This window comes from Morone saxatilis, unplaced genomic scaffold (genome assembly GCF_004916995.1).
Source record: "Morone saxatilis isolate NCDOM2014 unplaced genomic scaffold, NCSU_SB_2.0 Contig14, whole genome shotgun sequence".
NCBI lineage: Eukaryota > Metazoa > Chordata > Actinopteri > Moronidae > Morone > Morone saxatilis.
The window spans coordinates 1,369,494-1,382,311 of NW_023339696.1; the positions used below are offsets into that span (position 1 = coordinate 1,369,494).

The 12,818-nt window shown below is 40.9% G+C and overlaps 2 protein-coding genes across 4 annotated transcripts in view; one reads left to right on the plus strand and one right to left on the minus strand.

Annotated features, from left to right (window-relative positions):
* LOC118322532 (histone acetyltransferase KAT7-like) overlaps window positions 1-8,302 on the minus strand; it is a 19,605-nt gene extending 11,303 nt beyond the window's left edge. For all 3 annotated transcript variants that reach the window (XM_035654238.1, XM_035654236.1, XM_035654235.1), the window contains exons 1-6: window positions 8,100-8,302; window positions 6,249-6,393; window positions 4,299-4,523; window positions 1,780-2,061; window positions 1,583-1,665; window positions 1,117-1,203 (exon numbers count right to left, since the gene is read on the minus strand). In XM_035654238.1, the coding sequence (XP_035510131.1) occupies window positions 1,117-1,203; window positions 1,583-1,665; window positions 1,780-2,061; window positions 4,299-4,523; window positions 6,249-6,393; window positions 8,100-8,114 (837 nt within the window). In that variant the 5' untranslated portion in view covers window positions 8,115-8,302. The remainder of the gene's footprint in view (window positions 1-1,116; window positions 1,204-1,582; window positions 1,666-1,779; window positions 2,062-4,298; window positions 4,524-6,248; window positions 6,394-8,099) is intronic.
* A 438-nt stretch (window positions 8,303-8,740) lies between these two features.
* aldh16a1 (aldehyde dehydrogenase 16 family, member A1) overlaps window positions 8,741-12,818 on the plus strand; it is a gene marked incomplete in the record, with an annotated part of 14,362 nt that continues 10,284 nt past the window's right edge. Inside the window, 1 exon segment of the mRNA XM_035654234.1 lies at window positions 8,741-9,051. Within this exon segment, the coding sequence (XP_035510127.1) occupies window positions 8,962-9,051 (90 nt within the window).

The following is a 12,818-nucleotide window of genomic DNA, read 5'->3' on the forward strand; positions in this document are numbered from 1 at the left end:
GTTACACACTGGACCCTTTAAGTTCACTGAAACAATCTGTAGAGTACGTGCTTCTCAAAAGGCCATGTACCACTCCTGTACCGGTTTATAATATGTCCATATCTGTGTCTAAATCTATTCAAATCCCTCCTTTATATCTCATGTCAAAAAATCAGAATCAGAATCAGANNTCCCAGAGGGAAATTATTTAAAATAAGTTGGTTTTAGATTTTAGAGGCAGATAATCTTAGATTTGTAGGAATCTCAATGATCACCAGTTATGTTATATATATAACAGCTATGTTATATATGAATGCTATGAATCCCACATTTCATATTGTCTAACGAGCTTGTGTCCACAAGCTAACAAAATTTACATGAATATACTCCACCTTTGCAGAGCTGCCCCATTTTTAATAAGTCTAATACCCAGAGCTGGGAAAAAAATGGATAAATATGTTAATATTGCAGAGATAATACTAATCAGTCCTCTGTTATTCATGTCCTTTCATGTTTTTCTTTCTCCAGACTTATTAGGTATGGCTTGCAGCTAACAACCATGTGTTATACTGTGGCATTACTTTCCGGTGGATGTGCAATGTACTATTTTTTGCATATTTATTGTCTTGTGTATATACATTTTATAAGATGTCATTTTATTCAGTTTCAGGGAGACTTTTTAACATCTGGCCAGGGACAATGAATGCAAATTAGCCTTTTAGGGTAACTCTGGCTCATTTACTTTCTTTTCTCTGTTCATCAATGAGCACTGTGAGCAGGAGTCCTTTTACACACACTGTGATTCAACCTACAGCAGCCCTTCATCACTCTGGTCCTGTTACACTCAGGAATCAGTGTGATCTCTAACCTTAGGTGTCAGTGCTTTAAGAGTAATGCTGCAGTGTGTGGGAATTCCCTTCAATACACACACACACACACACACGCACACAAAAACACACCCTCAGATTCTTATGAAGTAAATTGGACAGGTGAAATCGAGTCGGGTATATGTACAGTATATGTGTATACAGTGTATACAGTATATGTGTATATCTGTCTGTTCTAGGTGTGACCATGTGTCAACGTGTGTTATGCTTGTTTGATGCCCATGTTTACATCTCTGTGCAAGTATGTTACCTGGTTTCTTGTGGAGTGTCTGTTCTCGTCCTGGCGGTGCGACAGCGTCCTTTCCTCAGCCTGTTTGTCGCGCGTCGATGCCTTGCCCTAACAAAACATCAACACTGTCTACCACCAACGACTCACAACCACCCCCGCAGCAGAAAAATCACAGGAAAAACCCCATTGTTCTTAGAGGCTTCACAGCTTGACAACTTCAATTACAGTCTGTTGGTTTCCATCAGTTCCATCCACTGGACACTCGGCCGCAGTGTGATGGCTGAGATGTTCCCACAGTGGAAACTCGGTTTGATTAATGAGTAATGTTATAAAAAGCTAAAAAGATGCAAACATGTAACATATTTTACTCCAGTGTATATGTAACAATACATAAAATGGTCAGATGTTTGCTTTTTATTTTTGTTGTTTGCTCACTCTTGACCTGCAGTGCCTGTTGATATTGTTGTTTGCATGTGTGTATGTGTACCTTGCATTCATCGGCAGAGAGATTGTGGTATAGAGGACATCCAGATATGGAGAAATGTCTCTCATGCCTCCCTGTTAGATGACCTGGTAGAAAAGGGGAGAAAGGAGGTGGTAGAGAGGGATGGAAACAGAGCTCAGGTTGGTGCATAGGAGCAGGACATCTGTTGAAATAAAAAAACACAGTGTTTGTGCCCTCACCCAGTGAGTTGCACCCAGGTGTGGGACACTTCATGTTGAAATTGTAGCTCTCGTGGAAGCGCCGTCGTTTGGGCCGGTGGGAGAGGTCGTGGGCGGCGGCCTCTTTGAGCGATAGCTCTTTGGCCAATCTCTCGTCCTCCTCTTGTGAAACTACAATATCGTTGCTAGAGGACACAAGGTCGTTGCTGGGACTGGACACCTCGATGTCTGACTCAGAGGATGGGGCGTTTCCTGTTGGGGTGCGAGGAGGGGTCTCGTCCCGGTCTGCCCCCTGCTTCAGGTCTGCTGAGCCAATCAGGACAAAGGGAATGGGGGGAATAATTGCAAGAATGCTGGGTAAAAACTTACAATCCCATGCCTTTTGAAAAGGAAAAACATTAACATGCACCCTAACAATCTAACTTTAAAGGCATTATTCAGTAATGGCGAGTGGAACTATTTTTCCAGGACAGAAAATGGCCTAAGCATAAATAAATACATAAATGTAGTAATATAGAAATAGTCATTTTCCTAAATACATAAATAAATGTAGAAATACAAGCATAAATGTAGAAATAAATACAAACTTAATGATATATTTCTGCATTTTTTAAATTTACATTTTTTAAATTTATTTTACTTATACTGTTATTTTTTGTCTTTCATATTTATGCAGCGTAACAAGTGGCAGACTAAATACAACTACTGTGGGCTGGACAACAGCAGCACAGCAACAGTAACACCACTAACATGTAAAAACATGTAATTAAAAAGCTGTATCTACCCCTACGTAGCCATGTCATGCCATATCTTTTACCACTTGTCTTGTGATAAAGGTATGTCTATTGCCATAGTCTCTCTCAAGGGAAATCTCTGTAGGCCAATGTGACCACATACAGATGCAGTTAACACCCTCCAGCAGTGGCTGCCAGCAGAGAAATCCAATAGTAAAGACTGATGGTACTGCAGCAGAAGACCAGTGTTTGAGTTTAGAGAGGCTGGATGGTGAATGGGAGGACTTCTTGCAGCACATTTCCTTTCCTATTTTTCCAGTCGGGAAACCTCAGGCAAACCTCCACCAATGCTTTGTTACACCCCAAAACATCATTCCTAACTAACTTTCAGAAATCCTGCAGGTACACAAGTAAACAAAGGCACACAGAGGTACCTGTGACAAACTTATTTTGTGTAATACTGTGATCCCAATAACTAATCTTGTTGGTCTTGACAAACAGCAAAAACTGATTCCACTTGACTAAAGGAATAATAATAATAATAATATGGCCTTTCCTGAGGCTGATGTTTTTCTGGCTGGACTGCAGCAAAGCTCTGACTCAGTGGATTTAGCTTCCCCTTTGACCATTGCTCTTCCAAAATGAATAGGCGTAAATGTTAGTTTAGTATAGGTATAGGCGATGTTCATCCCTCACTTGTGCAACACTGTAGACTTTTAGTCTATACTCACTAAGTACGTGTTCACAAGCCCAAAAACACAGCCACTTCATGAGAAAACAATAACCAGTCCATGCCTACACGCACACGTGGCACAGACAGTACAGTACCTGATGTCCACAATGAGGGGATAAAACTGGAAAACCACACACAAGCTACTGCTGTGAGAAGTGGAGACAATATTTACACAATGCAAAAGTCCAGCAGAGAGCAGTGGGGGGGGTGGACAAATCACTCCTAATAAAACTCTTCATACAGAGCAAGTCAGAGAAGAACTAGAAACATCCCACAGATTCAAACAAATAAAAGAGCACAGGGAGTTAATAGATAATTAGAATAGTTGAAATCAAACACATTAAAATACGGGTGATATGCTACTTTAGTATACTTTCAGAACAAATATTGCTGGGACCACAGGAAAATTGTAGGTAAACATTTAAAACACTACTACTCTTGGCTGTGTGGCTTTACATCTGTTCCTTATGTTTGATTCTTTCCTTAGGTTTTACTTTGTTAGAATCTTGTATTGTGCAAAGAAACAAACATGTTGAATTAAATTAACTGTGTATCATTGCATCACTCTTAATATTATTTCACAATGTGATTCAATGTTAAGGTAATAAATTATAAAATTGAATAAGCAAACAATCTAAGCACAGATCTGTGTGCTTTAATGGATACAGATCACCACCTCATACAGTGTCTTTAGTTAGACAACAGATTCTGGTTTCTGTAAGGTAATTCATTCATCCCAGTGACAAAACACAAGTCACGGATATGTACTCAGACATATTATTCTTCTTTATAATCAGGAACACACTGTGATCACAGACTGGGCTCATGGCATTAGCTGAACAGCACTACAATAAATGAATGAAACATGCAGATGGACGCCCTTCCTCCTCCTACCCTTCCTGTCCAACTCATCTTCACATCATTCCTTCTTTTCTCTGCCCTTCCAACTTCCTTTTCAAATGTGCTCATCACTCTTACTCTCCCTTTCGTCCTTTCTGTCCTCTCCGTAAGAAAATGTTGAAAGCAGTCCTAATGTAATGTTCTAAGACATGCCGGGGACCACTCGCTCTCACCATTAGCCTCAGTGTCTGAGCCTGACGACCTGCTCTGACGCAGTGGGTATTTTTTGGCTGCGGTGTTTGTTGCCCCCTGCTGGCTGCGTGTGACCCTGCGCCCAGACGAGAAGACGGATGCTGCCACTGCTGTCGCTGCTGCTGCTGGCGACTCTGCTGCTGAATCCAGGCCTTCGTCAGGACCCACGGGTGCAGGAGAACTGGTCCGTACTGAGCTGCAGTTATCTGGAAGAGAAGAGAAGAGAAAAGAAGAGATTACTGAATGATTTCAAATATAGTTTTACATACAAAAAATACAACGTAATAAAATGCAGTAAAATCCAAATTTATTTTGACTACCTAAAACATTAACATACTGATTAAAGATGAATACACTTATAAATATACTACATAATGACTACTTTTATTTGGACACATTTTACTGCTTTTGTTATATTTGCAGAGACTTTCACTATATCCTGACGTAGAACATGAGACAGATAAAGATAGTTGATTGTTGAGTCTCATTCCTAGGGTGTCAAATACAGACACTTTGGGACCCTGGGAATGAGACTTAATAATCAACCAACAGCTTTCGTTGTTTTCGTTCAGGCCCGGTCGATTCCTGTAAATGCCATTAGAAACACTAGGAGGAGCCAGAGGAACCTGATTTTTCACAGATTACCTGTCTCATATCTGTCTCATGTTCTACTGTCAGGATATAGTAAAACACCAAATATGACCAAAAGTTATTTTTATAAAAGTTACCTACTGCAGCTTAACATATCTATTTCCTTTTATAGCATTGCTACTTTTACTTTACAACAATTTTAGTGTTTTTTCTTTCTTTACTGGCAGTGTGACCTATAGTCACTGACTTGAGTGCAGAGTTTGAACAAATCCATTCGTAACTACTTTGATCACCAATTGATCATTAATTTAATTTCAATACAAACATTTCCTAGTTCCAGCTTTTAAATTGTGAGAATTTGCTGCTGATTTGTCTTTAAGGTTTCAGATGATTAGCAATTTGGTGACGTCGGATTAAATAATGACAATAATTGTCAGATGCAGCAATACTTCATTGTGTACATGGAATGAAATGAATTTCTCAGAAAACTGCAGAATTTTACAATCTACTCAACAAATGCATTAAAAATCTAATTCTAGACTGACTTCTTAAACCTGAGCAGTCTTTAACTGGGCAACCCCCAAGCAAAAAAAGTAAGAAGGTGATAAGAGTTACTTGTTGCAAATGGCCTCAGTGGTTATGAAGAGACTAAATCCTACCACAGAAAAGAAGAGTCAACCTCTGAATCCACTTCTTTTTGGAGAAAACCAGTGTCTGTGCTGTTTCTAAGCCTGTGTGAGGACTACGACAGTGTAGCCAACTTCTCTCCGTGACAAAAAGCAGAGGAAACAGTGTCAGCCTTTCTTTCTCTGCTGTAAATCCCCTCTGGCAGCCACAGCAGAAAGAGGTCACACAGGGGGTGGGAGTAGAGTTTATGTGTCTGTGGTGGGGGAGGTCAGGCTGTCTGAACCCATTCAGGCTGCCAGTGTATAATAGCTACTGCTGAACTGTTGGAGTGAGGGGGTTGGAAGTCTCTCTGTGGTCCCTGGTCCTTCCTCATTCAGATGACACATATAAATCATACTGTGTGCAGAAATGTCTGGCTTGATAATATGTTTGTATGATAAAATAAGTATGATTAAAAGAAGCATGTAACCAAAGACGTTTAAGAGGAGCAGAATATAATAAATAGGTTTAATTATACCAACTAGGAAAATGGCAAGAACACTACTTTAATTTAATTTAATTAGTTTACAGTTCACAATTCACTAAGCGAGAAAACACGTGGTTAAAACTAAAAGTGCTGCCTTGTTTGTTGTTATACATCCAATTCAATCTGAAACTTATGGAGTGATAATAAGAATAATACTATAATTAATAATAATAATTGATTTGTGTACCTTGTGAGCTCTGGCTGAGGCGTAGTGAAGCGCGAGTCAGGCGCGTGCTGCTGCGCCTGCGCGCACTCTCGGGAGCTTCGGAGTGCTCGAGGTCGGCGGAAAAGTCCGAGTCCTCCGTCCCGTCCGAGCTGCTGCCAGCGGTCCTCTGGAAACGACAACATGACGGGAGTTAAAGTCTGGACAGTGACCGTAACCGCCTCAGACCAGTCAGAGAAAGCCTGTCACACTAACTTAGGTAAATATTTGTGTGTTGTTGTTTTTTACCAGCGGATAATTCAGCAAAGAGCCCATACTGGGGGAGGAGCATCACCCCGTCGTCACGGTGGACTTAATAAATACTCAAAACAAGCCTAAACGCCATCACCACGGGCCCAGCCCTGATAACGCCGACTGCACCTATTGTAGCCACCCCAATTTGCCTCAACGCCCGAGGGGGAGGGCACCTTCCAGCCTGTATTTCCAGTTTATTATCAGTTAAGTCGGCTAATTGTTTAGAAGACTGTTCAGCAAAACAAATGTAGTGATGAAATGGCCCATAAACTGCTGCACAGTGTGTCGAAACTGCAGGCGGCTCTATAGCTGCCTGCTGCACGGAATGAATGGGGTGATGCTGAGCGGTTTGAGGGGGACCAAAACCCGGCTGGGTGGGGGTGGGGTACGGGGACTCAAGTAAAGCCAACATACCATTTGCATTGAACAAATAATTGGTTCCCCTTTCATCCTCTGAAATAATAGCCAAAATGTGATATTATAGTCCTATCTACATTTTCTACCACATTCATTGATATGGTGAAAGAATAATATGCACATTTCATTGTCATTTTATTTTATTTAGCAAATTTCTCCATTTGTTACAATAACTTACAAAGGAACATCCAAGGAATAACATAAAATAAGATACGATTACAATTAATTGAAGTCCGGGATTTAATTGGGTGTTACAATTGCATTCAACTGAGTATATATTTGGTTAATATAGATACAAAATAAGTATATTAAATAGAAAACAAAATAAATCAATACAATACCATATGTCAATGTACATAGTAAAGTGCTTTAATGTGCATTTACTTTATGTGGTATATGTTCAAAATAATGTTAACATCCCAATTAGACTACTTCGATTTTAATAGAAATACTATATAACTATATTTTAATAGCACTATAATACAGCAACAAACAATATACAAGTAAACAGAGAAATAGCACTCTACAACACAGCATGGCCCACAAGCGCACATTTCATCTAAGTGTATTTGACAAGATCACAACAAGAGGCTGAGCACTTCATTTACATACGACCAATTACATTAGGGAGGGGGCGGGGTTAGAGAGAGCCGGACCAATGAGCGCAACCCTTGTCTCGATTCGGTCCAATCACAGCGTTGTTTTGGTGCAGACGCTTCGTTCAGTCCTCGCACTCAAAGAACAGCCTGTTCCTTTCCTCCAGTTCTAACTGTTATCGACAATAACGGAGGTCAGCACCTATACGCTCCCCACCAGCTGCTACAAATCTGACCTAAGTTCAAATCTCCACAGTTCTTACTAGCTATACCCCGAGAAAGCTTGATTAACACTTGATAAATAACAGCACAATCTCGCAACTCAGCAATAAACATCAGCTAGCGTAGCCCTTAGCACAACACAAACAGTTGAGTGCTTCTACCAACATTAATATTCAACACACATCTACAACTTATTAATGCCATCTCGTAGTCGCCTTTCAGCTCGCAGAGAGGTTTATCCACTGTGGTTTGTACCTGTACGCTGGCTAACATTAGCTATGACGTTAGGTTGTTGTGTGTCCGACCTGCAGTCTGCTCTAACGGCTGCAGCAAACGGCTGCCTTACCTTCCTGCGGGGCATCTTCAAAGGTGGGACGCGTCGCCTGTGGCAGATTACTACACCGTACTGTGAGAACAATTTATCTCAGGTTGTATAAATGATAAGAGCCACAAGTAATCAGCTTTTGATATGAGCCAACTTAGCTGAAAAAACGCGCACCAATTCTGTGCACTTCCTTGTAAGTACAGCGCAAGCTCGTTAGTTTTTGAGGTCCGTTGACAAAATGCCTCCGTGTGGAACATGGCTGTGGTTTGCCCTTTCATTCAGATACCTACAGTCGTATTTCAGTGCGCTCGAGCGGAACATAGTAAACTCGGTGAATGATCTAAACTGTATATTTTTAAAGAATGAATGAACACTTACAATAGGGTAGTTAACAAAAACTAATATATTATCTATGTTTATTTAAACTCATGAGGTGTTACGTAACACAGACCGGAACCACCAGCTAAACACCAATAAGTGTACCCAATAAGTGTTTGTTGTTTTGTATAAATATTGGTCTAAAATTGCTTTCTGTAGCTTACAAAACCAGTAAACACTACGTTGTTTGCATAAATCCAGTCTAAATGAACCCAAGAAACCAGACACAACTCCGGAAGTAAGCAGGAGGGAAACCTCTCGCTCCTCGTAGGTCAATGTATCTCTGCAAATCCATTTCTACAGCGCAAGTCTCAGGCTTTTTAGTGGGAGGGAAGCTAGCACGTTGCATTTGACGTGTAGTGGGACTTCAGCCGCCTTCCTGCCAGCCTTTTCCTTTCCTCTTTAGTCTCTTACACCTAACTTCCAGCCTCAAAGTCAAGATTCTCACTCGGAACGGACATACAGCGGCTTGAGGGATTTGCTTCCTCTCTGACTTGTAACTATTATGGCTGGTAGCACCATCAAGACAGTGCACGACATTTTTCAAAGCATGGAGTACGGACCATCAGCAACTCCCAGCTATGCCACTGCACAGGTAAAGTTATCAACTTAATTCCCTCACAGAGGAAGAGATTCAACGGCTGTGATTGGCTTAAAACTCTATATAATGCTGGCAGATAGTGGAGTGGTTTACTGCTCCCTGGAGTGTATTCCTGTTAGACCATGTGAAGTTCATTAACTGTTAGCTGACTGTAACTCACAAGGCAAACATGTGACTTACACAGTAGAGTAGTTAGTTGGAAAATGTCAAGGGTGAAGCCAGATGTTTGGACACATGTGTCTCCTACATTTTTGATAATTTAGTGAGTATCATCCATCCCACAGAGTCAAGTCAGAGCATTAAGGCTAGAATTCATGATAGCAGATGTTTAGTTTAAGAGTTAGTGATGTAGATGTGTGTTTGTGCATGTTGTTTAAAGCTGCAGTAGGTAATTTTTATGAAATATTTGATCATATTTGCTGAAACTTTTAACTATATCCTGACAGTAGTAGACAGTCTTTCCACATAAGACTGTGGGAAAAATCAGGTTCCTCTGGCTCCTCCTAGTTCTCCTAATGGCATTTGCAAGAATCCACTGAGCCTGAATGAGAACAACCAAGCCACTAGACCAAAGTGATGACCAGAAAATGAGACTCAACAATTAACTATCTCTATCGGCTCTGATTGGTTAGTTTCGTTCAGTCAGGTGGATTCTTCCAAATGCCATTAGGAGCTCTAGTCTCATGTTCTACTGTCAGAATATGGTGAAAAGTATGACTAAAAGTTGCCTACTGCTGCTTTAAAGCTAAAAATGTTCAGATATCCCAGTGCAGTCACTAAATGTGTCATTATAGTGTTCTGGTAGTGGTTCAGTTTGATGAAACCGCTCCAAGATTGTTCTATAGTTGACCTCGTCCCTGTAGTCTGTCTTTCTGCTGTAACAAGAATGTCATGAAAGTAAAATGTGGTTGTGAAATATTACAGAGCGATATCAGAGCAGTTAGTTAGTTTGGTCTATGAAGATGAGCTCAGTGGTTCAGAAACAAGGTCTGCTCTGCACTTTGGTCATCTGTCTGTAAATAGTTGACGCATCCAGCCTGGCCCACCCACCTTTAATCAGTCACTGTCCAGCAGAGGTGGTGTCTTCCTGACCAATAAAATGTCTTTACAGCGTCAGATTGGCCACATTTAGAGGCATTTGGCAAGAAGCCTTTATTGATGTTGATAATGAGCTTATTACAAAGTGGAATTCACTTGGAAAGCATGAAGACCAGTTTCATGTTTTTCTGCAGTTGTGAAGAAATATCGCTGTTGTTTCGGACACAAAAAGACAGTTTTAAGTTTTAAGAATACTAGCACAGACCTGCTCCACCATCATACTCATTTCCAAAGCCTCCACTCTTCTGAGGCCAACTTCCTGTCTCTGCCACTGAGGACCAAGCATCGTTCCTGAGGCGACAGAGCATTATCCATAGCTGCCCCCTCCCTCTGGAACTCTGTCCCCAAACAAATCCAAGACTGTACTAATCCAACCACCTTCAAATCACTGATCAAAGCCCACCTCTTTCTCTTTGGAAATCTGCTTGTATAATTGTGTGATTCATTGTTTGTGTTGTAGACATATATATATATTATATTATATATATAGTATTATTATGTTATATTACTTATTTCAATTTTAATATATATTACCATTTATCAAACCCTATGTATCCCTATTAAACGTGTCTGTTGAGTTCCGCTTGGAAACACCTGTATAATGTATATCATTAGTTATTATTATCTTCATTCATTATTTATTATTATCTTCTATTATTATTCTTGCATGTGATTGGCGTTTGGTTCATCAGAGTAACATTTTGAAACAACCCCTAGAAACGTAATATATGTCCAAAAAATCTAGACAATATACGCTAATTTTAATCCAACAATTTAAAAACCCATATAATTCGAAGTGTAGTTTGCCTGGAAAAATGGCTCCTTGATTATAGATATCTGAATTTAATCATTAGCTGGTGGCACTTAACCAATGGAGCATCGCAATATTTCATTGTCTGCACTTTTACCTCTAAAATTGGGCCTCATCATTAAATTCATTTCTCCATATCTCGACTTAGCTTTCTCTCCATCAGGCCTTGCGATCCATTCATTCCCGTTCTCTGGTGTGCTGTTCATCCGTCGCAAGTTTGTCCTTCCCAGGTCATCAGCACGATCAGAGTCCGTCTCCCGCCGCCCTTCTGATTCTAAGATATAAAGGGGGTAAACAGAGCAGCGTGAATTGTTAACTTCTCTTCAGTTTACCAGCTACAAAGTATTTGCAAAAAACTGACCACAAAAGGCTATTGTCTCACTCCTGCTTGGTCCGCAGTGGAAACCGTCGGGCAGCACAGTGTGAGGCTGGGAGGACCGATGTTCCCAGTGCGCCCTCCTCTGCTGCTAGTCGGACTTCAACGGCCTGGAGCCAGACTGACCTGCAGCCAAGGCGGCAAATGGCCTGCTCAGGTACCCGGCAAACTCTCAAACTGGGGGGACTATACAACATTTCTTGCATAGCTGTCTCAACCGCATGTCACTTAGCATACTTGTCCCCCCCACTAAACCCCCAGGCTTGGTGAGGCGTCCCTCGCAAAGCGGCCCCAGCACGACATGTTGTTCGAGAGCTGGTGAGCTTATGGGCGGGTTGGCTCCTGCCCGCCCTCCACCCCTTGTAACGGTAACTGCTGCAGTATCACGGCAAGGCTGGCCTCAGCCCTCAGAGAGCAGCTCCTCATGCACCACGTGGACAGCCGCTTGGTTATTTACACAGGCGCTGTCGTTTACGAGAAAAGCGTTTGTTCAACTCTTCAGTTTGTAAAAGAAGCGTGATTTGTCTTTCCTTTTTTCCAGGTGGTGGTGTCCAAAGTAGTTGTCTCGATGACTGCTCTCCTCCAAAAAAATATAGTTTCTGCCTCTATTCCCATTAATGCCAAAGCCTGCCAGCACTGGGCAATGGGGGTGTAACACACACACACTACACCAGACAGCACACCAGCACACACACCACACACCACACACACAAACACACACCACAACCAAACAGCAAACCACACAACCTTGATTATGTGCGCAAATTGCATTTATACAGGACTTTGCGTTGTCAACTTCAGCGTTCTATCGAAGAATTTGTGATTACTCTTGAATAAAATCCTAATATCCTCCCTAAGTTCTGAAATAGGTTATCTATTCCAGCAGGGTTCAGGTGTGGTATAAGAAAAAATAAACTACACATATCTCATCGATGTTCCGAGTATCTACTAACTAAATTACAACAGACATGTCTTAAATATCATATTAATTTCCAACATGGATAAAACCAATCATGATGGGTAATGTTCTAAAAATACAAAATTGTGATTATGTTATTGTTGAATCAACATAGAACATTTCCAAGCTGTTATGTTGGATAATAATGAATTTTAGCATGGCATGTTCATTGATGTGAGTGCATTCGATCAGTGTTATGGGGGCTACTATTTATTTATATACGGACCCCATATCTGTCTATGGTGACATGTATATTATTTGGTTGGATTTTATGAGCCTGTACGATTGGTAAGTGTTTTATAAAAACCTATGATCTTTAACCCATGTATAATTCCTTTTTTTATTGTAAATTGGGAAGGAGGGGAAACACTATATTTTGTCCCTACCATTGCTACAAAAGCAGAAGATGATTCCCCAGCTTGCAAAATGCCCAGCAAAAGGACAGCAGCAATGTTCACATTGACCGTGGCCTGAAACCCATTAACTAGTATAAAGCTAAATATTATGCTAAAGTGGGT